Here is a 26,525-nt window from a genome sequence, read left to right as displayed (position 1 = left end):
CGCTTTACACAGAGCTCGGCTCCCTCGACTATTTTTAGCGCCGTGAAATATCCTAGGCACGGGAGGAATGCACACCCGGGTCCTGCTTCCTCGGAGCCCTGGCCAGTGGGTGGAGAGAGGGTACCGCGCGGTACCGCCTGAGGCGGCCAGAGCCAAGCTTGCCATAACCGTGCCTCCTCGGGAAGCCCCATCCGGCCCGGCCCAAGCAGTGTTCGCGAAGACAGTGGTGGAGCCTCAAATTCAGTCCCAACCATGTGTGGTCCCAATCTCAGGCCTGGGAAGGGTGGGGGTTCTACCTCTTGCGGGGGTCACGGGGATGTCCTCCCACTCTCCCCTAGAACGCCCGAGCCACACTTGCAGCCCTCCCTCGCGGGCTGGAAAAGCCCAGCACCACCCTCCACCCCCAGAGCAGCGGGGTCGCTCCGGGTTTCACCCACCAGTCTGCGCAGAGGGTCCCGGGACTCGGGCTCCCGCGGTTCTCTCCGCCGCCGGCTCTCCACGCCTCTCACCCTTTTTAAAAAAATTTTTTTTGCGCTCTCTGCCTGGAATGGCTTTAGAGGCCGCCGGGTGCTTCCTCATTCTCTCCCAGGGTTCCACGCAGTTGGTCGGAAACCTACCTGGATCTAACAGAGGCAGAATCGCTGTCATTCGTATTTTTGAATTAACAATATCACTTTTTTTTTTTTTTTTAATCCAGGGGGGAAATGGAATGGAAGCTAACTTAAAAGTAAATTCCATGAATTTATTGTAAGTCAGTAGTCCCTGACGTTACAAAGCTTTAACGACAGGACTGTTGTACTGAAGACTGAAAAATACAGAAGGGCCCGAGATGTTTTAATTACGGAACTGGTTAAATGAATCCATCAGTACACTGGGTTACTACGCAGTCACTGGAAAGAGTGTGGGAATTGACTTGGAGATTGTTCCTGATCTATTAAGTGGAAGGGGGGGGGGACCCTCCCAGGTTGCTAAGACTGTTTATCATCCTGCTTTATGTAAAACTAAATAGCATCCATGGAGGAAAAACGGAAGAATATACATCAAAACATTTACACCTCTGCCTCTGACTTTGGGGAATAGGGATAATTTTGACTTATCCTTCTGCTGAGCTCTATGTTTCTGCATTTTAAAACAATGAATAAGTATTACTTTTGCAACCAAAACAATTACGCGGCAGTTTCCCCGTAATTCCTCCAGTGACCAGCATACTTTTCACACACTTTATTCAACATACGTGAACTGAGCACCTAACCTGGTGCTAGGCATTGTGGATATTAATATAATGAATAAGAAAGAATCCCAATAGTCACCACCCATTGACATACAATAGTAAGTATTTGTTGGGGAGAGTTTTATTATTCCTTCTGCGCAGTAAATAGAATCTTTTCTTACGTTTATTTTTTTTATTTTCTTACATTTACAACCTATTATTGCATGAGATCATCCTAACAAAAACACCTAAAATTTGAAGAGGAAATTATTTAAGCCCTTAGCATGAATTATTTCATATAAGCCTCACAGAGATGGCAGGAAGTTAATATTGAGGCAGGGAGAGGTGACGGACTTCTTTCAAGGTCACATAGATGGTAAAACGTGGGTTGGGTCAGATTAAAGGGCAGTTCTGCCTGCCTCCCTAGACATGGCTTTTCCCCACATCTCAGCACCTCCAGAGGTGTGTGTGTATGTGTGTGTGTGTGTGTGTGTGTGTTTACACAAACACAGCCACTTCAATCGGATCTTTCTTGGCCCCCAAAGTAAGGTGGAGAAAAGAAAGAAGAGGTTTTGGGAAGGAATCTGGATTCTAACCTCAACCTTCACCAGCCCCAGCTCAGAGCAGATCCCGTCTATAATATGAAGAAGGTGGTAGGCTTCTCGACCTTTGGGTTCTCTCCTAACACTCTGACTCCAGGAATCTACTTTCTGCTGGTGAAAACAGCACGTTATTCTTTGTCCCGGCCTCTGAAGTTTGTATAGTACATTCATCTTTCTTGGAACTTCCACTTTTCTAAGCACGTTTTTCTGCCGGTGAATTAGAAGGGTTCAGTGCAGGAGTACTGCTCATCACTGCCAGGAGAGGGGAAGGTGAAATGACCAGCTCAGGGTCACACATCCAGTCGAAAACTGAGCTAGGATTTGTAAGAAGTCTGTAGGCTTCAGGCCCGAGGCTCCTTTGGAAAGGACTCTGGATCCATTCTCTTCATGCAGCCAATAGTTAAGTGTATGGTCTTGCTAAATCCCCATAAAAGAAATGAAACTAAGAAATCAGCCAGTCTCATTTTTAAATGAAAAGTGACTAGGAAGAAAAAATATGCAAGGTCTGAAGTGTCTGAAACCAGCCTCCTGATTTAAACCTAATTTGTTTGAAAAAAATTTTTTTTTTCAGCCAAGAGAGTTTTTACAGCTGAGCTCTCCCAAACCCATAAAAAACAAGGTTTATATGGGAAATAGTGAAAGACTCTTAACTATAATACACAGCGTCTAATGTAAGCAGACATAGACGCTATATAAAGCTCCTACAAATGTTATTAAAACAAACAGAAATGCACATTTATCCCCACAGAATGGACAATAGAAGTCATCGGACTTTCGAAGAGTTCCAGAAGTCCTCTTTTCACTGAAATGTTCACAGCACCCCATAACACTGGGACCTCAAAGATCCTTACCCACCATTTAAATGTTTCCCTCATTTTACAGGAAGGGGAAACTAAGGCCCACGGAACAGAGAGATTTGCCCAAGGTGTGGAAGTGTATTCCTTCCCCCCTGTGTTTATTTTCAACTTCTAGTGCAGGATATAGAATGATACAGTGGCAGAGAGACTCTGGACAAGTTACTGACCATTTCTGAGCCTTGCGTCCTCACCTACAAACTAGAAGAGATCATGGCTCTGATTTCCTGGGCTGTGTGAGGACTGAAGGAGATAAGGCACGTTAAGTAGCACATTGTCTGCGGTAGATCTATTTTTATGATTTTATCCAATGCCCCCCCACCCCACAATAGCCTGTGAGGCGTTGAGGATTTATTTTGGTTGTGTTCTTGTTTTTGGAAAGGTGAGGGTAAACAGGTGTCCCTGCCTTTCCGAAGTTCAACCTCTGCCACTTGACTTTATCAAAGACTTATGTGAGTACCTGTTTTCTGCTAACCCGAAGAAATTAGAAGAGGATTTTCACTTTTATAAAAAAAGGCAAAAAGCAAAAATAGCATTCAATGTTTGTTCTTTAGTGAGGTGTTAACGGAAGCACTCAGGCCTCCAGCAGCCAGAGTGGCCCCAGCAAGCTCCTTCCCCAAGAACTACATTCACCGGCTCAGCATCAGACTACAGAGCTTTGAGCTGTGCCTCTGACCATCTGGGCTCCATCTCCATTTATTTTGTACATTCATTAGCTAGATGTGTCCGAAGGTATCAGAAAAGCCTAGGAAGTCCTTTTTTTTGGTTTGGGAATACTCAATTTTTTCCCCATATAGATCAATGGTAATTACTCCTTTGCTTTATGCCATTTTGGCTTACAAAAGGTGTTGTAGGACGGCTCTGCTTTCCAATGGCGGGGTAGGGGGGTAGGACCTGTATTTCCAATTGGCACAGAAAGTTACAGTGACTTTCCCAGGGGCACCTAGCCAGTGAGTGGATTCCTGGGTCAAATCCCTTACATTCCCCATCACTAAGGTAAAGGTAAAGGCAGGCAGGCTGCGGTAGCAGAATTTCTGAAAGTAAGGCAACAGTATATAGGAAAAATACTATGCAAGTCACAAATGTGAGCTGTGTATGTAATTACAATTTTTCTAGTAGTCACATTAAAACAGTAAAGAGAAATAGGTGAAGTTAAATGTAACAATATAGTTTACTATATTACTTATATGTTATGTATATATTAATTAATATAAATATATAATATATACTATAAATATAAGTTAAATAAATATATATTTATTTAATTCAATATGTCTTAAACTATAATGGTGACATGTAGTCAATAAAAATATTAATGAGGTATTCTACATTCTTTTTTTCATATTAAGTCTTCAAGTTCAGGGGTATGTTTTATACTTAGAGCTCATCTCAGTTTGGATCACATTTCGAGTATTCAATAACCACACTTGGCTAATGGCCACCATATGGAACAATGTATATCTTAGGGCTCATGTAGCAGGAATATTAAGCCCAGAGCTTTAGTTAATCATATCAATAAGTAGCCACCATTGACTGAGCACTTACTATGTACCAGGCACCAGTGTGCAACATTTACATGGGCTCATTTATTCTTCCTAACAGTCATGGAGGGTAGGTTACTATTCAGTCACATGACTAAGTGGCAGGGCTGACATGCACACCCAAGCTCGATTGTCTCCCAAACCTGCAATTTTAGCCACGAGTTCCATGAGTCTGGGAGACATTGGCAGAGCTGTAGTTGGCAGGGAGGTGTGGAGGGTCTTTTGGAGTATTTCACACAGCGGGTAGAGCCTCCAGATCCAAGCCTACCACCAGGAGTCAGGTGACCTTGGGCCACCCATCTTCTTGGGTCCTAGTTTTCCAATCTTTAAGATGGGTTAATGATGCTTTTTCTCAATTCACAGAACTCTTGTCAGGCTGAAATGGGAAAAGGTTTTCTGAAGTGTTTTGAAACAGAGAATATAGCCCAAGTAACAGGGCCAATGTCAACAGGGAGGTCAGGACTGACACCCAAGCCCGTATTCAACAACCACATGAGCTGGTTGGATAAGCTGTGTGGCACTGCACAGATGTCATAAGCAGCCCCAGAGCCCTCTTCTGTAAAACGGAAAGCAGAATGACTCACAGAGATGTGATGGTCCAGTAATGATTAGATTGGAAAGCTCTTGGGCTGGCCCAGAGTAAGCAGTGGTAAACAGGAGCTATCATGACTGCCTCTGTGGTAGCTGGGGTTGGGTTGCAGGGCTTGATATAGAAGCAACAGGGAATGGCAGGAAGAGGGAAGGAGCATGGCTTCTGAGATATAGCTCTTGGCCCAAGGTAGCTCCAGCAGTCCATTGGTGGGGAGTGGGAGGTATTTGTAGGAGGTGTTTGTGAGAATGTGAGAACACTTTAGTGGGTAGGAAAAGCACCAGACCCCATGGTCTAACAAAAGGGGTTTTAGCCTGCTGTGTGACCCTGGTCATTTCCTTGCCCCCACTGGACCTCAGCATCATCTGTAAAACTAGAGGGTCGGACCAGAGATCTAAGTCCCTTTCTGCCTTGACTGTTTCAATTTTTACAGTGGTGTGAAATCAAAGCAGTCACCAAACACAGCACCGGTGAGGGGACAGAAAATACCCCTGAGCCTTGCCCTGTGGCCTGGGGCTGCCACTAGGGGGAGGGCGCCACCTGGTGGCTGTACTCCCTCCTCTGTGTTCAGTGAGGAGGAACAAGTTAAGGACTCCAGAATCCCGTGAGCAGTGAACCCAGAGCCCCAGGCACACTTTTTATAACTGCTTTTGGCAGCTCAGGGGAGCTGAGAAGGGACCCAGGCAGTTCCCAGAGCTAGGAGTCCTGGGCACGAGGCTAACTCCCGTGGGATGCTGGGGTTTTGCAATCCAAGATCTCCAAAGCCTTCTTCCCTAAAGTCACCTTGGGACAGAAGTCTCTGTTTCCCTACTGTGTAGAGTCTAAGACACAACATACATTTTGTTCTCTTTCTTTGGACAGGAGCCACAGAACAAAACAATCTTCTCTTGGTAACTCAAGCTCCTTCTGTCACTATGGCACTCGGCTCAGGGAATGCCGAGGGCTTTCCCCCTGCATGAAAACCGCCGACTGCTGAGATCCTGAGTTCTCCTGAGAGCTTTCCTGCCCCTCCACGTGCGCCACACTTTCAGTAGCCGACTTCTCTCTGGAGAAGGGGTTGCACAGTGCACAGAAGGGTCAGACTGACATGGGTTCAAACTCCAGCTCACCAGAAGACTCTTGGAAAGCTGTGGAACTCCTCTGAGCTCAGTTTCCCCACTGGAAAAATAGGGATGATGACAGCCTTTGCAGGCTGGTCTGCGGATTACGACCCTAGCGCCGTGTCTAGCACTGAGTAGGTGCTTAGCAAATAATAGCTCTTGTTTCTGCCAATATGGCGTCCTGACCACCTTTGCATATTCCAGGAAATATTCCTTGCTAGAAACATGAATAGGGCGCCTTTGAGAATGATATGAGCAACCAGAAGTAAACACACTTACTGTTGACGGTGATGGAGCCTCTTCAGAGCTATTTAAGTTGGCTCAATGAAGTGTAGCTTGGTCTAGTCCCCATAAGCCCCAGTAGGCAGGCTGGGGTTTGGTCAGTAGTTGCTTTCCTCTGTCCCCGGGCTTTGGGTTTCCATAAGCTTCATTGGTTCGAGTTTCACCTTCAGGCCGTTGCTTACTGACATGCCTGAGTCTGCCCCTGCCACAGCTAAGGGCCCTGCTCGCCCTGAAGCCGGGTCCACTCCTGCGTTTCCCTCCCCACCCCATCCCCCCACTGTCCCCTAAGCAGGAGCCTCAGAGGAGTCTGGGGCCCGGGTCCTCCTGCGGCTCCCTTAGCACGGTTCCTTCTTCCTGGTAGCCATGAGCCCTCAGAAAGTCTCTCTCATTAGCTGCCTTAGCTTAACTAAGCTCATTCTACTCCTCACTGGCTTTCCTAAGACAGCACGCACCCGTTATGCGTGGCTCCTTCCTCGGAAGGCAGGCCGGTGCAGGGCTCCAAGGCTGCCCCGCAGACCCTCGGGTGTCAGCAGGGGAAGGACTACCTGCCATCCCTGTCGGGCAGTGAACTCCTCTGCAATTCCCAGCTCGTGGAGGACAGAGTCGCTTTCCACATTCCCTCAGACACATGGCACACAGCCGGCACTCAAACGTTTCCTGGGCCAGATTGCATTGCTTGGTTTGGTGTTTTATTAATAGTAGGTTTGGTGACTCCAAAGTCCATGCTCCTCACTCTGGCGTCTGAGGCTCGTTGCTCCCAACTGGACTTCCCCTCACCCTAGCCTGCTGTGAAACCTTCCATTTTCTTCAAGGGTCTGTTAAGGAGCCTCTTCTTCCAGGAAGCTCCCTTGATTTTCAGAAAGCACTTTCCTTCCTATTTTGCTCTTACTCTGAATCATATAGATACAGATATAGTATGGCTACATAGAAAGCTGGTATATAGTTATTTTGATATGCCTACCTATATGGCCTTAGTGATAGATACAGATGTGTGTGTGTGCGCGTATGTGTGTATGCATAAGTGTGCATGTGTAAATATTCGTGTCCATGTAACATGCATACATATATACTTGTGTAGTATACCTATCTAGTAACTCTAAACTGATAAGAACACGCTTACATGTCATTAGGTATCATTTTACATGTAGATGTATTTATAATACTTTTTTAAAAAAAGATTTTATTTATTTATTTATTTGACAGACAGAGATCACAAGTAGGCAGAGAGGCAGGCAGAGAGAGAGAGAGAGAGAGAGGAGGAAGCAGGCTCCCTGCTGAGCAGAGAGCCCCATGCGGGGCTAGATCCCAGGACCCTGGGATCATGACCTGAGCCGAAGGCAGAGGCTTTAACCCACTGAGCCACCCAGGTGCCCTATAATACTTTTTTAAAAAGATTTTTTAAATTTACGTGTCAGAGAGAGACAGCCCAAGCAGGGGGAGCAGCAGGTGGAGAGAGAAGCAGGCTCCCCACTGAGCAGGGAGTCCGACTGGGGGCTGCATCCCAGGACCCCGAGATCAGGACCTGAGCTAAAGGCAGGTGTCCAATTGACTGAGCCACCCAGGCGCCCCCTATTTATATAATACGTCTAAATCTGGTTCCCTTTTATTTGACACACAGATTGTTTCCACTCCTTCACTGTTGAGAACAACGCTCCCACGAGATAGCAGCTTACCTGGTGAATGAGGAGAAGGGCACACTGGATTTTGGGGACAGATAGGCCTATGGTGACTCTTGTCCCCACCACTTCTTGGGGGCCTTGGACAAGCCATTTCACCTCTCTAAACTTACCTATAAAATGGAATAATAGTTCTCATCTCCTAGGATCCTAAGACACTTAATGTGCTTACTGCTGGGCCTGCCACAGAGGAAGAGCTCAGTGAAGACCCTGTGCCAAGTGGGGAGGCAGAAGAGAGGGTTTGCTTGTGCTCCCCCACTGCCTAGTGTGACTTGCATATGGCTATTTCATGGGGTGTGGGAAAACCCACCGAGACGATGGGGGGACAGCCTTTTGCAAGTAGAGTGCTGCCCAATTGAAGATTGTATTATTCTTGTTGTTTTTACCTGTTTTCTACAGGTTTGAGGAATATGTCACCTAGACACTATGTGTGTGGAGAAGGAGTGCTTTGAGGGCACTTTAAAAATTGCTTTGCAAGGGGCGCCTGGATGGCTCAGTGGGGTAAAGCCTCTGTCTTAGGCTCAGGTCATGATCTCAGGGTCCTGGGATTGAGCCCCGAATCGGGCTCTCTGCTCAGTGGGGAGCCTGCTTCCCTTCCTCTCTCTCTCTGCCTGCTTGTGATCTCTGTCAAATAAATAGAATCTTTAGGGCGCCTGGGTGGCTCAGTGGGTTAAGCCGCTGCCTTCGGCTCAGGTCATGATCTCAGGGTCCTGGGATCGAGTCCCACATCGGGCTCTCTGCTCGGCAGGGAGCCTGCTTCCTTCTCTCTCTCTCTGCCTGCCTCTCAGTGTACTTGTAATTTCTCTCTGTCAAATAAATAAATAAAATCTTTAAAAAAAAAAAAAAATAGAATCTTTAAAAAAAAAGAAAAAAAAATTGCTTTGCAATGTTATAGGTTTGGTGAAAATGATTCTTGCCTGTTATCAACGATTTAGATGACCCCAAAAAGGCACAAAGGAGAAAGTAAGACTCCAAATCCCACCAACCAGGAGTAACCATGGCCGGCATGTGGGTTGTGGCCTTCTTTGACTTGCTCCCCCTGTGGTGGCCAGGGCAGGACAGGGCAGGCTTCAGCTGTTTAATAAACGTCTCTTGACGTCAACCAGATTGAGTTGGTAACAGCGGCGGCGCGCTCTGGCTCTGTCCCTCTCAGCCAACCTCTGACAGTTTCATTAACCCCATTAAATCATGCAGGTGCCCTCACACCTCCCGGGCTTGTTAATCTCCGCTCAGCTCTGGTAAGTTAAAGCCTGGCTGCAAAGTTGGATGTACCTTGTTAACCTCCATTAAACCCTATTAAATTTCCTAACTAGAGTCTTAGTGACTTCTAGGAATCCCTCATTAAAGTTTAGTAAGTCCACTTACTCAATCCACTCTGGGACAAGGCTGCCTGTGGCTCTCCTGCTTCAAAGAGTGGCATTCCTGAGTTCCCTGATGTGTCCCCAGGATCAGATGACCCTTGGACCCCATCCCAAGAGTGCCTCCAGCTTTTTGACTCGGAAAAGTTTCTCCTCTCCACGCCTGCATTTACTCCTCTATAAACTGCAGTCAACAACGGTCCCTATTCTGTGTAATTGTAGTGAGTGTCAAGGAATCAGCGGGTGTAGAACCAGCAGTGTGTTGTTCAGTGTGCACGCCACACTCAGCAGCTATCCTTGTTTCTAGACAGGAAAGATCCTCATAAACTAAGAAACAGTTAATGGAAGATTCCATTGCGGACATTTATAGTGTTGCCTTCCATGCCGGGCAGAGTGCTCGCGACTATGGATTTTCTTTCTGGTTTTATCCAGATGGGAGATGATCCCTTGCAAGTGTTCCTCTACATAGTGTCTTAGTGTCTCTGTGGCTGGGCATGTCACCGTATTTGCTCAGGCTCTGACACATCTGAGCTGTCAGGTGGAATACAGCTACTTTCTCTCCCTGCACCTGGGTGGTGTCTGTTGAATTCGCTAGTTTCTAAATCTCAGTGTGCAGACAAGTGGTCCGGGAGATCTTGTAAAAATGGTTTCCCGGGCCCCAGGAGGACTGAGGAGCTACTCATTTACTAGGTCTCACTGGGAACTCTGAGCTTAGTAACTCCCGACGAGCCTGAAGCTGCTGGATGGGGAAAGCTCTGGACCACATTCTTCTGAACTTCACTGAGCTTAAGTCTTATGTGGGGAAATTTCAAAAATCCATTATTTCTTGGAATTCGGCCCCTGAGCTTTCTGTTCTGAGACTCTGGGATACAGCCTGGGAATTGGCATCATACACAGCATTCTTAGGGGATTCTGATCAGGGTGGGAGGTGGCGAGTGCCACACTTTCAGAAACGCTGGACTTCAGATGATCCGGAATTCAGCACTGTAAAGGTCTTTTTTTTTTTTTTTTTTTTTTTTTTTTTTTAAGGATTTTACTTATTTACTTGACAGAGATCACAAGTAGGCAGAGGGGCAGGCGGGGGTCGGCTGGGAGCAGGCTCCCTGGGGAGCAGAAAGCGCAGTGCAGCGCTCGATCCCAGGACCCTGGGATCATGATCAAGCCAAAGGCAGAGGCTTTAACCTACTGAGCCACCCAGGCGCCCCTATAAAGGTCTGTTTTGAAAAAGGGGTGTCAGGTTCCTAGGACAACTTCTGCACGTGAAGATGTGGATTCATCCTTTCATCATAACCCATGTCCATAGATCCTCACGGGAGGTCGACCCCAGCAGAGGTCAGCCTGCTTGGGGCCAAAGCACCTCCCTGAGGTTCAGTGTGTGTGTGTGTGTGGGGGGGGGGTTAGAGGAGGACAGCAGGCAACCGGATGCTTCTCTGTGAAAGAAATGGCGGGCTGCAGGCAGAGGGAGGGAAGGAGGAAGGGGACTATGTTACACTCACACGGGGAGACAACATGATGTGGATTAGAACTTCTTTGCTTTCTGAAGGAAATCAACTCAGGGATCATCTAAATGATGGCAAGCCATCAGGAATCCTGTGGGCTCCCAGGGACAGTCCCAGCTGCCCTCAAAACTGCCTCCTGGGGGCGCCTGGGTGGCTCAGTGGGTTAAGCCACTGCCTTTGGCTCAGGTCATGATCTCCTCCTGGGATCAAGTCCCGCATCGGGCTCTCTGCTCAGCAGGGAGCCTGCTTCCCTCTCTCTCTCTCTCTCTGCCTGCCTCTCCATCTACTTGTGATTTCTCTCTGCCAAATAAATAAATAAAATCTTTAAAAAACAAACAAACAAACAAACAAACAAACAAACAAACAAAAAACTGCCTCCTGAAAAGCAACTTCCACATAAGAAGTGGACTGGGGGTGGGGGTGAGGTGGTGAGGGGGAGATGCTGCACCATCCATTGAGATGCCTTCAACATTTTAGAGCTGGTATATATTCCTTCAAGTTAATGAAGAAGATGAAGACAAAGATTTATTGCATTTCTTCCTTCCATTCTGCTGACAGAAGTGCACTAAAGGGGCACTAGTGACAGACGTGAAATGAAAGCCTGGAGTCTGAGGCGCAGCTGGGCAAGGGGGCCCACCCCTGGGGCCTCAGGGACCCCCACCCATGAAGCACAGTCAGGTAGCCCCAACAGTTGAGCATGTGACTTGCCTGCGGACTTCGTAACAACACAGACCTGACTCAGTAGGCAGCTGGCAGGCATGGGGGGCAGAGGGTCTGCATTTTTAACAAGCATTTAGATGACGCACCAAGTCTAACTAGCAAGCCTCTATCGTAGGTGAAGAAACGCTAGTCCACGACCCGTGAAAGTTGTTTTGGAGACATTTGAACATCGGGATGTTCATATAAAGGTCTAGATGACCAGGTCCTCTTGGGAAATTTTGAGAAGTGGCCACGCAGGGCTGGAAGCCCCACAAGGTGACGACAGACTGGAACCGCAGGAGTGGGTGCCCTCATGAGGGACCCGCGCTTCCTGGCTGCCCCCTGCAGGCGTTTTGGCCTGCAGTCCTCCAGCCAGGCTCCTGAGATCCCTGCTTCATGGGTGGATAGCTGCAGACCCAGAGCGAAGCTTTTTGCCCAGGGTCTCTGGGATTCTACACAGCCTTCAGATTCCAGCCTCTGGTTGTCAGACCTTCGGTCTCTTTCATTTGAATGAATGGGAGAGCAGGGAATCAACTTCTGCGACCGAAGCTCACTCGCTGTGCACTGGGGTTGGATGGGGGAACGCGGGTACCAGTACTCAGAGCTGGGAGGAAAGACCCCCGTCACCCATCGCTGCAGGACACAGCCAGAGGCCGCGTACGGAAGTGAAGGCATCGGAGGCCCGTGTGGATGGTCAAGGAGAACAACAGAATGTGTCTCTCGTTACTCATTCAGATCATTTATTAAGAGTGAAAGTCGGGCCATCCCATCTGTGTGATATCACCACATGAAAAGTCACATACATACTAAGGAGACCCCACAGAATTGAGAGCCTTTCAACAGTACAGAGCCGTAGATTACAAAATTAAAATACAAATGATCCCCCGAATTTGGCAGGAAACAAGTACAATATGAGGAGGCCTGGAATGGAAGGGCACTTGCTTTTTGATAAGGCAGTTACAAAATGGAACACAAACCCACACTGTGAAAACATTCCGATGGGCATCACGGACAGCAGATGCATACAACAGGGGTCCTGGAAACCCTCCGTCCCTGGTGACGATGTGCTCGTGGAGTGAGAGCAACCGAAGGCTTCGTGGCTTAGGACACAAGCTAGATGAAATAAGGGAGTGTAGACATTTCTACCTTAACAAGAGGTCCCACCTGGCCCCAGACTAGACTCCACCTCAGAGTGTCAGATCCACTTCACCCTTCCTAACCTTGAACTTGGAAAACAGTCCATAATAAAATGAAGAGAACAGAAAGGCACCCCAAAGCACCATGCTTCCTAGGCTGAGACCTTGAGTTCATTTCTCCTTTGGTTCAACTGTCTAACCCAGTAAGAGGGACTGGGAAGCCGCGAATCACAGGGCCTCAGGGTTATGTCTGTCTGAATCAGGGCCAAATGAATGACACAAGCCCAAAGGACCACCCTGAAAGGCAGAAGACTGACCAACAGATCAGACAGCAAGCCCATTTCGTGAGAATTTCAATTCCAGGACAACACTAGAGCTGCTCCCACCAGGACTTCTGAACTCTGGTCTTAAATCATCAGCTAGTTCTGTTCTCCCCAGACATTCATTTGGCAAAACTCAGCTGACTCCTTTCCTGATCATGTTGCACAGCCTCGAGTCCAGCAGCCTGGTTCATAGCCTCTGGGAGCCAGGCTGGCCTTGGGAAACCTCTCTGCTCAGTGGCAAGGTCTCAAACATCTGAAAGCAGCTTACTTTCAACAGGACTTGAGTTATGTGCAAGTCAGAGAGTGAGAAGAGCTCTGGACAGGTCAGGAGGACAGAAGGTTAGTCCAGACCCCCCCTGTGACTCAGACAGGTCATTCTCAATGTCAGTCTCCTGTCTTTAAAATGAATGATGGGGCAAGAACAACCTTACAAGGCTTTCAAGCTTGAAAATACGGCACTTCTCAGACATGGAGACATGTGGCGTGCCCCTCCCCCAAGGTCCCAAGCTTTGTTTTTGCCATAAAAATAATGTATGAAGTACTTGTAGAAATCTTAAAGTACAAGCTCTCAGCAGCCATGGAGCCCTTAAACTCCACACAGTGCAATATTTTACAATCTCCTAGCTAAAAGTTTTCCCAAGTGAGGTGAGCATCAGCTTTTGTGGGGCTAGCACAGAACGTGGGCCCCACCCCTTCTTAGGTTACTTTATCAGGCTGAGAGCATCCCCTCGTCCCTGACCCCCTCCATCCATTTCCACAAGAACACAGGAGAACCAGGCTGATGGGGTTTCTGCAACATCCTTCATCACGGAACTAAATGGACCCATGCTGAAGGGGAAAGACAGCCAGGACACCAAAGTTATCTATCTGCTAGATGCTCCTTCCCAAAAGACAACTGCTGTGCCCTGGGACAGTGCCAGCAATTAGGTGCTTGGCCAAGATGAGTAACTTGTTCCACACACTGTCCCCCAACTGGGCAGAGACTGAGATAGAAATGACAGAGAACATAGAAAAGCCAGAGGTTTATGGAGATTGAGCAGGCTTCCCCAGGAGGTAGTGAGTTCCCTGTCCTCAGAGGTGTTTAAGCCCAGACTGCCCAAACCCTTGGTGGGACAGTTGCAGGCAGAATGTCAGCACCTGTGGGGAGACTGGACTGATGACTTAAAGACCCTTTCCTAGTTTCTGGATCTCAATATTATAATGACTGAGAGCCTTCAGGTGACTTGCATGAAGCAACTTCTCTGGGACCCATGGTCTGGACAGGCTATTTCAATAGACAAGGCCCCCCGAGTAAGTACCCGCTCCTACTTTCTCCCTTCCACCAGGGAGCTGTCCTGCAGAATATTAACCAAAAACTTCCCACAAAATAACCAGTTGAAATGCTAAGGTTAGATGTAACATTCCAGCCGCAAACAATTACTAGTATCTGTTCCTGGAAGGCTAGTAATATCAGCCATGACAGGAACTTCTACAACTTGGCTGCTCTAACGCATACGTGCAATTCCTCGTCATTTTCCAGTGCCAATCCTGAAGCCTTTGCTTTTAATCTTTCATGGGATTCGACTATGAACTTCTTCATGTGATGCTGCCAACCTAAGAGTCCATGGAAATAAAAAGTTTGTCCATTTGTCTTTTTAATACCCTAAGTTGACGCAACACGAGTGGCAGGCTACAGGCACTTCCACGAACCAGACCAGGCTGGGCCGAGGCAGGAACTGTATGTACTCTTTAAGCAGAGAAATGTCGGCTCTGGATTTCACATTCCAGTTTTGCCCAGGAGCACCAAGAGGAGAGAAGGCAATGTTGCAACATTACAGGTGGAGAGAAGCGCAAGAGTCCTTGGCAGGTGTAAAAAAATGTAGGCGGCCATGATGAACACTGCTTTCCCCAAACTCCACTGCTTCGGGGCCATTTCTAACAGGTAGGAGTTGCCTGCCCACAGATGAAGCCTTGGGAAACTGCAGAAGGGCTAAGGCAAGTGGCTTAGTGGTTGGATGAAAGAACAGATTTCTGCACACAAGAAAATTGTAAGTTCATGTAGTTTGGTCTTTCCTCTCATCTGACATGTTTTCAGAGACTGAAAAGACACCCACAGCCTTCACTTTCCAAAACCACCTCTCTTTTAAGGGAAGGTGGCAGGGTGGGGGTGGGGGTCTCCAGCGTGCAGAGCATCTGGTCGAAGGTGAGCGTTTCCCCAGACTTCACACCGGAACAAAAGCATTCTCACAGAGACCCAGGAACAGATGGATCCTAACACCACAGCTTCTTGTATACAAATGGACTGCTGTCTCTCTCAACTAGGAAACCAATTGCTGTTCAAGAAATAGTGTCATGCCCTACACATCAGCAATTTTTGCTTCAACATCAGAAAGATGGGATTTTCTCAGGAAGAGATGGACATTTCCAGAGAGCAGGTGACCAAGGCCTTCACCTGTAGGCGCTACCTGCCCCCAAAACTGTGGCCTGATGAGAAAACATTCCCCTTAACAGAGGGGGGCCTGGTGTTTGATGCCTTCAAGACTTTCTAACTCAGTCTCTCAGGAGAAAGACCTATATAAGCATCAGAACTTTGGGCCTTCTTGATGTCTGCCCATCAACATCCTTCAGCTCTAAGCAGCGAGACAGTCTCTACATACTGAATCTGAAGGACTAAAAACACTCAGAGAGCACCTTGATGTGCCATCCACAGCTGGGTGTATGAAAGCAAGATCCCCTCATAGCCTAGAGTATGTTCTATGTACATTCATTTATACATATGTAAAAAGGCTGCAATCTGCTAGACATGCATTTGGAACACTGGTGAATGCTTTGCTGCAATGGAACACACTGCATTTCAGCGAGGGGGTGGCCTGTCCCCGGTCCACAGACAGCATGGTCCTCTGCCCCACGAACAGACTGCTTAGCTGGAGGTCGTGTTCGGACTTCTCTGTGCTGATGCTCAGAGGAAGCCGTTTATGAGACATGAAAACTCTCTGCCAGGCTAGGCCATCCACGGCTTCTTTTATAATTTAAGGCTTAAGAAAGCACTCACGATTAAAACGGAGTAGGAAAATGATACTTTTGACCATAATATGTGTCAAGATGGTCAGAAATTCAAATCCAAGTCCTAGTCTCCTCCTTTCTCCCACACCCATTCACATCCTTTGTCCCGCAACACACTGATCAGAAACGTTTGTAAAAGCATACTTTTGGATATAAAGCTTTGTTTTCAAAGGAGACTTTGGCTCTGATATAATAAGATATAGGAATCCGGGTTTCTGAACTTGAAAAAAAAGCCAGGTAATTATTCATACTTTAAAAAGTTGTTTTAGCCATCTTCCTCCCCCCAAGAGGGAGGCAAACTGCTCACAAAAATGAATATCAGATGGCACTGACCTCTGTTGCTCAAACCTATGATTTGCTGGTGACCCCGAGCCTAGGGAGTCAAGGCGTCACTTTTTATTCACAGAAATGGACTTCTGAGGAGGAATCACATGATCCTTGGCAGCTTTCTTGGTGATTAGTATTTCTGAAAACACGAGCCCCAAATCACTAAACAGCTCCATTAAAGTCAAAGCATTTATGGCCTGCGAGGATGACTGAAGTCCTACTTCCCAACTTCACCCCAAAGAGTAAAGCATAGACTTGTGTGCAAAGAGCTGCGTCTCCTGTGAGGGCCCCTGCATCAGTGTTTCTGGAACCTCCACAAATATAGCTTGGTACCTGCGACTGCCCTCAAATCCTCCTCTGATGAGAAACCTCCTTTTGGTGCTTCAGATTTCCTCCACACTTTAGAAGTCAAGTGGTGAGCCACAGGAGTGCCAGCGGTCTCGTTAACTGCAGGTATGAAGCAGATGCTAAAAGGCACAGTTAGCCCCAACTCCCCGCCGGCACTAAGTGTTGGTCTACTGTGCGCCAGGCAGGGGCCAGTGCGGGGGACCACTGTCACACTGACCAATCAACGACAAATGCCAGCAACAAAGCGGGGCACGCCTGTCCCCAGGAGACTCAGGTCTGCTCACGCTCCTCTGGCTGACTGTACCCCACTGCTCCTCCAGGCCTATACCTCACACAAGGCAGAATGGTCGTACAAGGTGAGTACCAACATATTTTTTGTCCCACATTTCCAGGAGAATTGACTTAATGCGCTGTTGAATGCTGCTGTACGTCATTTTTAAATCTCTTAGTGCTCTTGATTTTTCAGTCCGGTAGTTGCCTTAAAAGAAAGTCTTTGTATACACATGCTGAACATGAGAATATAATCCTCCTGACCAAAAAGATTTACAGTATTCATCATTCAACTTTTTTATTTACAATAAAATGTAACAGTCTTTATGGGCTTACACGCAGATTTCACCTGTGCATTCAGCATTATACTTCATTCCATGATGCATTCAGTCCTCACTCGAGCTGTTTGCTGCCCTCCGATTTCTGGTCCAGTCGACTCTTGTTACTCTTCACCATGTAGATGAAGTAGGCGAGCGTCTCTTTTTCATTCACAGGTATGTTCCTGAAGTGTCGGCTGACGGTCTACGTGGGGGAAAACACCAGAGTCTGTTAAAGCATCGCCTACATCAGGGCCACAAATCCTGCACTACGCAAAAGAGGGAGCAGGGGTTGGCGTCTAGAACTAGGAAGGGGTTTTGATTGCTGCAGAACTCAGACACTCTTCTCCCCCAGGAGGCAGGGTGATTCGGTTTCCAGGCCTCTTAAAGCAGTACTTGAACCCACAACATTGCCAACGTGCAGTTCTGTTTCAGTGGCAACCAGCTATCCATCATGGGACAATCTCAAGAGCATCCCTAAGGAGGAGGAGGCGGGGATGGCTCTGCTTGGCCAGCTGCTGCCATCACCAGCTCTCAGGCCCTGGCACCACCAGGCAGAAAAGTGTTTTTTTTTTTGTAAAAGCATTATTTGAGAGAGAGAGAGAGAGAGAGAGAGAGAGAACAAGCAAGCATGAGAGGAGAGAAGGTCAGACGGAGAAGCAGACTCCCTGCAGAGCTGGAAGCCCAATGCGGGACTCAATCCATGGGCTCCAGAACCATGACCCGAGCTGAATGAAGGCAGATGCTTAACTCAGTGAGACACCCAGGTGCCCCCAAAAGTGTCTTTTTAAAACTGTGTCAAATGAATTGCCAATTGGTTAGATGTAAGTATTTGATCCAAGAATTCATCTAAATAGTACACAGCTGCCTTTTGAAAGACATATCACATTTGAAAAATAATTCATTTACCGTGCACTCCTGACACCTGGCTTTGTTTTACAAGTCCTGAGAATGCAGATTTGCGCCTGCCCCGCCTCACTACCCCTTTCAGCAGGGTGAATGCTGGCAAAGGGGTAACGTGATCTTATGGTAAGAAGGAGGTGTATACTTCTATCTATCTTTTATCTAGACACTGTGGAAGGAAATTTAAGAAAAAATGATGTATCGGCAAGAAACCTCTAAAGGAAAGACCAAAAACCAATGGGGCTGTCACCATTTAAGGAAATTTCTGAATGGACTGAGGGGGCTGGGACAGATCAAGAGTCCGAGAACTAGCACTATAGAGTGGTGACGTCTGGATGGAAGCACTGTATTTTTCTTTTTTCCACTTTCCCCATTTTCAACAGTAGGCAGAAAAGCACATTGAAAAAAGAGGGTAAGAGGTAACCTGCACAAATGCCACTAGGACAGAAGTATCAAGCCAGGCTGTCAGTATGTTCCAACAAGGGCCAAGGGAGCATTCCCCTCTCCTAATTGTCTTAAGAGCTCAGGGTAGGAGAAAAATTTCTTGGGTTCTATTCGTTATAATAAATACTTCCATTACCAACATCAGAGAAGAAATCAAAGGAAAAACTGAAGAAAAAGAACAGCTCCTACAGAACAGGAACAATGGTTTTGGGGTGATTAATCTGACATACCTGATGTGCAGGAAGGACCGTATTTATGCAGAATCTTACAAAACGAGATTCAAACAAATGCACCAACAAAAGCATGCTCAGGACTTATAATCAGGAGCCTCAAGAGTCCAGGCTTAATTCTGCTACTAATTTGCCATCTGATTTTAAGCAAGTCTTTTCCTCTCTTGGTGCCATGATTTCTCTTATAGAAAGAGGACCTTTCCAGGTCTTACTGCTGTGGGATTCTAGATTGTAGGAAGAGAGGGAACAGGGAATTACTTGCAGAGCTACAGAGGGCATTAGGATCGACATGCATAGCAGCAGGGAGAATCAAGATCACCATCAGAAGCATAGTGTTGGCTCTCTCTTTTTGCAGTGCAATTTGTCTACCTACTTCTGCTAACTGGGCCTTATTGAAGCCTGGTCTGGTCTGCAATTTGTAGTGTCGTTTATAACGCCGTAGAGTGTTCACCTGCAACTGGAACAGATCAACCTGGAGAGAAGAGGAGAAACATGTTATCCATCACCTGACTAGCCACGGCTCACCGAGAGCACATTATGTGCCCAGCACTACACTAAGATGGACGGGGTGGGGAAGAGGACTACGGAGATGTCTTAGGAATGGTCCACTGAGGACTAAAAACTGGCTGGGAGGACAAAAAAAAAAAAAAAAAAAAATCAAAACCCAAACAAACAGTGGAAAAGAGTTCTAGCTGGAGAGGGGTGGTCCCGGGAGGCTCACGGAAGCCATAAAGCTTAAGCTAAGGAGAACAGGGCTAGACTATGGAATGAGAGAAAGACCACGAAAGACCACGAGCGCAGGAAGCCAGGAGATGAAGAGACAGACTCAGGTGTCATTGGTAATCACGATGCGTTTAAAAGGTGAGACTGGAGGGCAGCATGTCTTGAAAAAGCCGAAGGAGTGACACAGGTGGTGGGGGGGGGTGTTCAGGAAGATGGATCTAGTGGGGGTTTGTAGGGAAGACTGATGGACGGGCAGGCAACGTTGCTGTAGCAGTGATCAGAAATGAGATGCTTAAGTTGAGCTTTGGAGGCTGCTAATAACGGAGGGGTACACCAAGCATGGGGAGCAAAGGTAAACCCAGACAGGCATCCTGGAGGAAGACAGGCCTGAGCTTGGTAGCGGACCATATGGCGGGGCGTGAGGAAGGACTACGGGAGGTACTGCTGTTCCCAGAGTTCTTCCCTAGGCTCAGCCTTCAGGTGCTGGAACCCTGACCAACTCTCCAGAGAAAACTCGAAAGCTACTGTGGCCAGTGTACAAATCAGCAGGTTAGGTTGGGGATCTCTGCAGATGACTGGATAACAGAGGGAAAGGACCCCCCCTTCTTTTTCTAACACAGGAAGAGAGGAAAGCTGCACAGTCATGAAGTATTGAAGGCCCAGACATTGGGCTGCTTTTACCTGCCTCTAAAAGAGATGTTCTTGCTTCAGGCAGGTGGAGGGCACTTAAAAACAAAATGAATGATCAATATGAGGGACCAAAGTCCTTCATTCTTTTCAAAACATTCCTCAAACCCCCTTTTTTTTTTTTGTAAAAAGCAATGAAATTGAATACATCCATTTCTTTATGAAATAATAATACTAATGCTGAAGGCAATAGAAAAATGCTGTAAACCAATGCTAGAGAAAGGGACATAGGGAAGGGTGGAAGGAAAGGACCCTATTTTCAAAGGTTTTCTCCACATCTTCAGACAAAGGCCCACCTACTCTTTCTATTCCTACGCAGTCATTTCCACTCTGAGCGCTAACAGGCGGTTGCCTTATGAAATATTCATGTGTCAAATATTCAATGTACATTACAAACGGGTTTTCTTCTGCTGAGTCTTAAGTGAAAACAACGTAGACAGAAAGAAAATTCAATACTCCTTCCTGTAGCCTTGCTCAATAGGCACCAGCACCTTGAAGGTTCGAGAAGCCTAGGTCTCATCATCCAGTGCAACGGTTCTTAGCAAAGAACGGTTTTGGCCCCAGAGGACATCCTCTAATGTCTGGAGGCGTTTTCTGGATGGTCACTACTGTGGTGACTGGCATCTAATGGGTAGAATCCAGGAATGCCGCTAACCATCCAACGATGCACAGGACAGCCCCCACGACAAAGACTCCTCTGGCCCCAAATATCAACAGTGCCAGGGTTGAGAAACCCTGGGCCCTTATAACTGACTCTGGAGTGGCTCCTGGGGAACCAGCCTGGACCAGGGACCAGAGCTGTATGAACTGACAATGTACACCTTTATTTTGCAGATCAGAAAACAGAGGGCCAGGAACTCCTCCCAATCCTTACAAAGCTTAGTCTCCAACTCTAAAGGCAAAAAAAAAAAAAAAAAAAAAAAAGTTTTAAGAAACTTGACACTGTGGTTATATTCCAGAATGTATCAGGGGCTTCTTGCAGAAAGGCTGTATGGCCTGGTGCACAGGGCAGTGGCCGGAAGACCCCGAACTCTATGTGTGACCTCAGGTCTCCATGCCTGTCTGTAAGATGGGGCAGTGAGACTGACTCATTTCTAAGTTTTCAGGTCTCAGATTCAGTATTACCATGATTCTATGATTTGCTTTTCAAATAAACCACAGCAAACAAAGGGGACTAAAATTATTTACTCCAAAAAGCAGACCAGACCAGAGATAAGGATCACATTAGAACCCACTTTTCCAGCTTTCTCAAGCAGATTTCTTTGACTTTTACCTCAGGAATGTCAGTGTCATGCTCAGGAGAATCTCCGCCGTCGTCGCTTGTCTTCCTCTTCCTTTTATTTCGTACACTCTGGATGAAATTTTTGTGGAAGTCGCAGATATACAGGTGCCTTACCTGATGGGAAGCAAATTAAAGTGAGACTTGCCAGTTCCAGGGGAACAGCAACAGGCAGCTCTCGAGCCACAGGGCTTCTCTCCTTTGCAACGCATTGAAGAGACAGAAGGAAGAGCAACGTGGAGACCCCAATTTCCAGGAGTTTACTGCTGAGTTGTAGAACGAGAAGCCCACAAAGGGACACAAATACTACCATCATACCGGGCAACAGCTCATAAAAGTCCCCCCTGAAGGCCAGAGACAGTAGGTGGCAGGGCTTCACCAAAGGGAGAGAGGCTTGTGGCTGGGATAGTCAGTGTTTTGGTCTCTGACTAAAGAGGATTTATGGGTAGATAGGAAAGATTCTGAATTAGAAGATGAATCAAGACTTAAGAGGAGTTTCAAATACAGACTACAAGGAGATTCGGCGGTAGGGGACACGAGAACAGCTTAGACTTTCCTTCAGACAAGACAGAGTCCCCCAAAGTTTTAGAAGCGGGGAGTGATGTGACCTATAGGAGATGTGAATTTACAACAGGCTGGAAGGCAATATCCCAGGAAGAAGGAAAGAAGGGACAGTGTAACGGGGAGACTGGACTTCCCACTTTGACACTGACAACAGCTACTACTGCAGGAGGACCTCTCTCTGAAAAACGTTATTCCTGTGTATCCCAGTTATACTTCTCGCACCACCACACATCTGGTCCACAAAGAGAAGTGGAAAGAGATGCAGAAACTCTCCTTCTCCCAGAAACCACATGAAAGAAGCTGGATGTTCCCGCCGACCTTTTTTCCCCTCACTTTAAAGCACTCATAATTTGAGGATTTTTATTTTATATACAATGAGATGGCATTAAGGTGAATAGGTATCTTGGATATCTGCAGGTAGGTATCTTGGATGACCCATTCAAGGAAGTTCACTTAATCCAACTTAATGAAGCCTCTATCCCTCGCATACTGACGGAAACACTGGTGGCACTTACTGAGGCCGTATTTCCGGATCAGACTGCGCCGGTTTGAGCAGACGCGGCAAGAAGGAGAACCCTGGCCAGATTTCCTCAGATGACTCCAGTAGAGCTGCCGGTGACCCATCTTGCTCTCTTGGATGCAATGAGGTGAAAGGAAAGAGCTAGCACACACACGCCTCCTGCCAACTTTCTAATGCAGGTTGGAGGCATATGGGCAAGTGAAGGCGGCAACTGCAGCTGAGAGGTGAACGTGTTTTTATTTCAGAATGGAAGCACCAAGGGTGCCTGGGGGAGCCACTCCAAACCCTACCAGAAATGAAATGCCTGTGTAAATGCCTTGGGGTTGTTGACACTGGAACAGATGCTAAACAAATGTTCTTGAGAGACTTCCGAATTTGTATTTATTCCCTAAATTCTTAAGACAAAACTAAGCTGATTGGAAGCCAGCACTGATTCAGATCTCTGCATGGAGAAAATAATGAAAACTTCTTTTTAGTCAGTGAATTAGCACCTTCATTGGGTTGGATTGGTGGGTCCGGGCACTTTCTGGTTTACTCTGCGGCCTTGACTTGCAGACAGCAGGCACTCTGAGTGTACCTGTGCCAGCACGTGCCATCCCTCCTGTCTGAGAGCTGCGTGGGCCAGCAAAAGCCACCGTTTACATATGGTCACAAATTTGAGTATCTTGGCTGGAGTCCACTCTGCCAAAGGACTTTTGGACACAGCCTGTGTCATTGTCCCAACAAACCCCTCCTAGTCAATGCACAGACCACTGGCCATGCTGTCACCAGGGAAGAAAGCATACTACTCCTCCCTGACGGGAAACTGGCCCTCATGTTGGCTAGTACCATATGGAAACTCTGAGATGAAGCAGCTGCTCAACTTCGTAGAGGGACATACGTGGTAGGAGAACAGGTGATTTCCTGAAGCTGTGGCTGGGAGGTTTTAGGTCAGGACACTAGAATAATGGAATTCTGGATGGGAGAGAACTTAGCAATCACCACTATAACCCCACTGGCCCTGATCTCATTTTCTATAGAGATAAACGGAAGTCACACAGATCTTGTTATGATCTGGCCAAGGTCACCCAGGCCTTCTGACCCCTCGTGTCCTTTCCTACTCCAGCATTTTCTTTTCTTTCTTTTTAAATTATTTATTTATTTATTTGACAGACAGAGATCACAAGTAGGCAGAGAAGCAGGTGGGGGCGGGGAGAGCAGGCTCCCCACTGAACAGAAAGCCTGATGTGGGGCAGGATCCCAGGACTCTGGGATCATGACCTGAGCCAATGGCAGAGGCTTTCACCCACTGAGCCACCCAGGTGCCCCATACCCCAGCATTTTCTTTATACTCTTCTCAACTTCTACTTTTCTCCAGCATAAAGCAGAAAATGTCAATTGGAGGAATGTTTGAAAGCATGTTATGTATCAATAGCTCATAGAGCACAGCCAATGTCTACATGAACTGAGTGTAAGCTGCCTGAGTTGGATTTCTGGTGCTATTATTTTAAAAGGTTCTCTGCTAGGCCCTTTTACAAGATAAACAGTCATTACTTCTCCTTCAACATTTTCAAATATGTACCAGTTTTCAGAAATTTCAGAGCTCAGAGGCCTTTGGGGGTAGAGGTGGAGGAAGGAGGGTGGCAGCAAAGGCTCCAGTGTTTTTCTTTTCTCTTTCGATTTCTGTAACAGCTAAAAATTCTCGTAACATGGCAGTTTCTTAGATTGAATTCCTGCCCAAGCCTGTGAGAATGAAGTAGAATCCCCTTCGGAAATAATGATTCTGCACCACCACCTAGAAACAAATTGTGAGTAATTCCACCTTGAAACACTACTCCTCCAGAGCGTCACTTTTGGGGAACTCCACTGCCAGGCTCATGCTGCCTCTGTTGTAGGCAGTGTGTGTGAAACCACCAACATAGCCCAACACAGGTTTCCCAGCGAGGTCACTGGGTAAATGGAGCCCCAGTGGTAGCAGCACAATTGCTCAGATGTCATGGCATCCAAGGATTTAAAAGAGCTGGAAATTTCTTTCTTTTCTTTTCTTTTTTTTTTTTTTTTTTTTTTTTTTGAGGACTGGAAAACATTATAAGCTGCTCAGGCAAAGGCTCCCAACCACCTACACAATAGGTAGGCAGCGTTTCCAAGAGGATGAACTCACTGCTGTCTTAGAATTAGGCACTTCATTTCAATACATGTCCTAATCTGGACCTCCTTAGTGTCTAGCCAGTTGTTTGCTCTCCCATGAATTCCTTTCATTCATTCACTGATAGATTTGTAGTAAGAAAGTCATTAACTCACCCCCAGCCATTTTAAAAAACAGCATCTTCCAAGTGTGGCAAATGTACTGCAATTGTTAACATAATACAAATAAATTGCTGGTAGGAGGGAAGAGCCTGGAAGAAGAGGCAAAGATTTTTTATTTATTAAGACTTCATCAATCAAGGCTTATGGCATGGGGCTTGGAAGTAAGTCAGATAATGGATTTAAGAAATTAACCAGCCTCTTAGTCACTGGGTGAGGTTGGCACTGTCACTTCTTATCTCTGGGCCTCAGTTTCACCTGTAAGATCCGAAGAAGAAAAGTGCATGTCTTTTCAGTTTAAAAAGCAATCTCTAATTTCCCTCAACAGTGGAATTTTGGTCCTAAAAGAGAATGGATGTTAACCACCTGAGCTTTTAGCTGGGCTACCTGAATATTAAATATCCCTTAACTCATTTCCAATTCCTAATCACAAGGCAGCCACTTAAAGCTTGCAGCAACAGATGTCAAACTAAAAAGTTCTTAATTGGTTGACAATAGGCACATCTTTAGAATTGTTAACTAGAAGTGGTGAAATCACACGGGGAAAGTTTTCCTATGATTAGGCACAAAACACAGGGCGATTCTATTCAAATTCAAAGCGCTCTCCCCAACGCCTTTCTAAAGAAGCTACCCCTAAGAAAGGTGATTTTCTTCCTCCCCATCACTCGGACTGCAAAGAGCTTCCTCCCAAGACTTGGTCTTGGCCTTATTTCTGCCTCATCCTTGAAAATTCCACCTCCCCGTAGCTGCATGCGAAGCAGCGAGCTCGGTGACCCTCGGCAGAAGCCAAGGCCGCGGCAGGGGGGTGGGGCGGGGGGAGTGGGAAGTAACTGCCACCTTTCCTTTTCTGAAGGTATAACAGGGTTCCGAGGAGAGAGAAGTTGAAGAAGAGCTGGGTCCCTTCATCACCCCCTCCCCAACACTTGCTCCTTCGTGGGCCAACAGAATTAACACAAGTCTCTCGGCCCCGATATCTAAACCACTACAATAAGCCCTAAACTGCTGTTAAGTGTTCCCAGGAAGGAAAGGTCCTCGGAAGCCCCCCTTCCTCCGCCCCCCAACTCCCCGGATTTGGGCAGAATCCCAGTCCGAGCCCGTCTGCGCTGAAGCGGCCTTTGAAATCCCGAGTGCAACTCCCCAGTTTGCAGATAAAGGGCGGCGAGGCCCAGGGCGGGGAGGGCCCCGGGGTCCGGCCCGCAGCCAGGAACAGCGGCCGAAGGGTGGCGGCGCGCGGGGACCTAGCCGGGGCCAGGGGCGGGGGCGGACTCACGCTCTTGTCGATGTCCAGCTTGAGTTTCTTCTGCGAGATGCTCTTCTGGACCCTCTTGCTGAAGGAGGCGTTGCCCGCGGGCCGGACGCAGCGCTCGCCGTCCTCGATGAGGCAGCAGCTCTGGCCGTAGCCCGGGGCGGCGGCGGGGGCGGCGGGGGGCCCTTCGCGGCTGTCCTCCTCCGTGCTAAAGCCGTTCATCTCCCCGCCCCGGGCCGGCCCCTCTGCGGGAGGATCCCCTGTAGGCCACTCTGCGGCCGCGCACCCCGCGGGGCAGGTCGCCGAGGCCCCCGCACCCGAGGGTCCCGGAGTCCGTCTCCAGACCAGGCGCTGCTCTGCCCCGCGCCGGGGAGGCCCGGCTCTGCTCCGCCGCGCTCCGGCTCCTTCGGCCCCCGGCCCCGCGCCTCCGGAAAGCCCCTTACTCCCCGCTCGAGGCCCCGGGGTCGGCTCCC

General features: G+C 47.6%; 2 protein-coding genes across 3 annotated transcripts; both read right to left on the bottom strand.

Annotated features, from left to right (window-relative positions):
• Window positions 1–12,128: 12,128 nt before the first annotated feature.
• On the bottom strand, window positions 12,129–26,279 carry SAP30L (SAP30 like). Its single transcript, XM_059417213.1, has 4 exons — window positions 26,077–26,279; window positions 21,434–21,556; window positions 19,124–19,222; window positions 12,129–17,378 (listed from the first exon to the last, which is right to left on the bottom strand). The coding sequence occupies exons 1-4, from the start codon at window positions 26,272–26,274 to the stop codon at window positions 17,250–17,252; spliced, it is 549 nt and encodes a 182-aa protein (XP_059273196.1). The 5' UTR covers window positions 26,275–26,279; the 3' UTR covers window positions 12,129–17,249.
• Window positions 21,567–26,161, bottom strand: LOC132028351 (small ribosomal subunit protein uS14-like). 2 transcript variants are annotated; one of them, XM_059417214.1, is made up of 3 exons: window positions 26,077–26,160; window positions 24,804–24,898; window positions 21,567–22,635 (listed from the first exon to the last, which is right to left on the bottom strand). In XM_059417214.1, the coding sequence occupies exons 2-3, from the start codon at window positions 24,826–24,828 to the stop codon at window positions 22,457–22,459; spliced, it is 204 nt and encodes a 67-aa protein (XP_059273197.1). In that variant the 5' UTR covers window positions 24,829–24,898; window positions 26,077–26,160; the 3' UTR covers window positions 21,567–22,456. The 2 variants fall into 2 exon arrangements, with proteins under 2 accessions (XP_059273197.1, XP_059273199.1); XM_059417216.1 differs by lacking the exon at window positions 24,804–24,898 and having other exon boundaries at window positions 26,077–26,161.
• Window positions 26,280–26,525: the final 246 nt, after the last annotated feature.

Source organism: Mustela nigripes, chromosome 12 (genome assembly GCF_022355385.1).
Source record: "Mustela nigripes isolate SB6536 chromosome 12, MUSNIG.SB6536, whole genome shotgun sequence".
In the NCBI taxonomy this organism is placed as follows: Eukaryota; Metazoa; Chordata; class Mammalia; order Carnivora; family Mustelidae; genus Mustela; species Mustela nigripes.
This window is presented reverse-complemented; position numbering and strand designations above follow the sequence as displayed.

Bases quoted from the DNA above. Each gene is read 5' to 3' on its own strand.
- LOC132028351 (XM_059417214.1), bottom strand. From the start codon at position 24,828: ATGCTGTTTTTTAAAATGGCTGGGG. The intron at 22,636-24,803 runs GTGAGTTAATGA...ATTGCATCCAAG, and splicing joins GTTTTTTAAAATGGCTGGGG to AGAGCAAGATGGGTCACCGG.
- SAP30L (XM_059417213.1), bottom strand. From the start codon at position 26,274: ATGAACGGCTTTAGCACGGAGGAGGACAGCCGCGAAGGGCCCCCCGCC. The intron at 21,557-26,076 runs GTGAGTCCGCCC...GCTTCCCATCAG, and splicing joins AGCTGGACATCGACAAGAGC to GTAAGGCACCTGTATATCTG. The intron at 19,223-21,433 runs GTAAAAGTCAAA...TCTTCTCTCCAG, and splicing joins ATGACACTGACATTCCTGAG to GTTGATCTGTTCCAGTTGCA.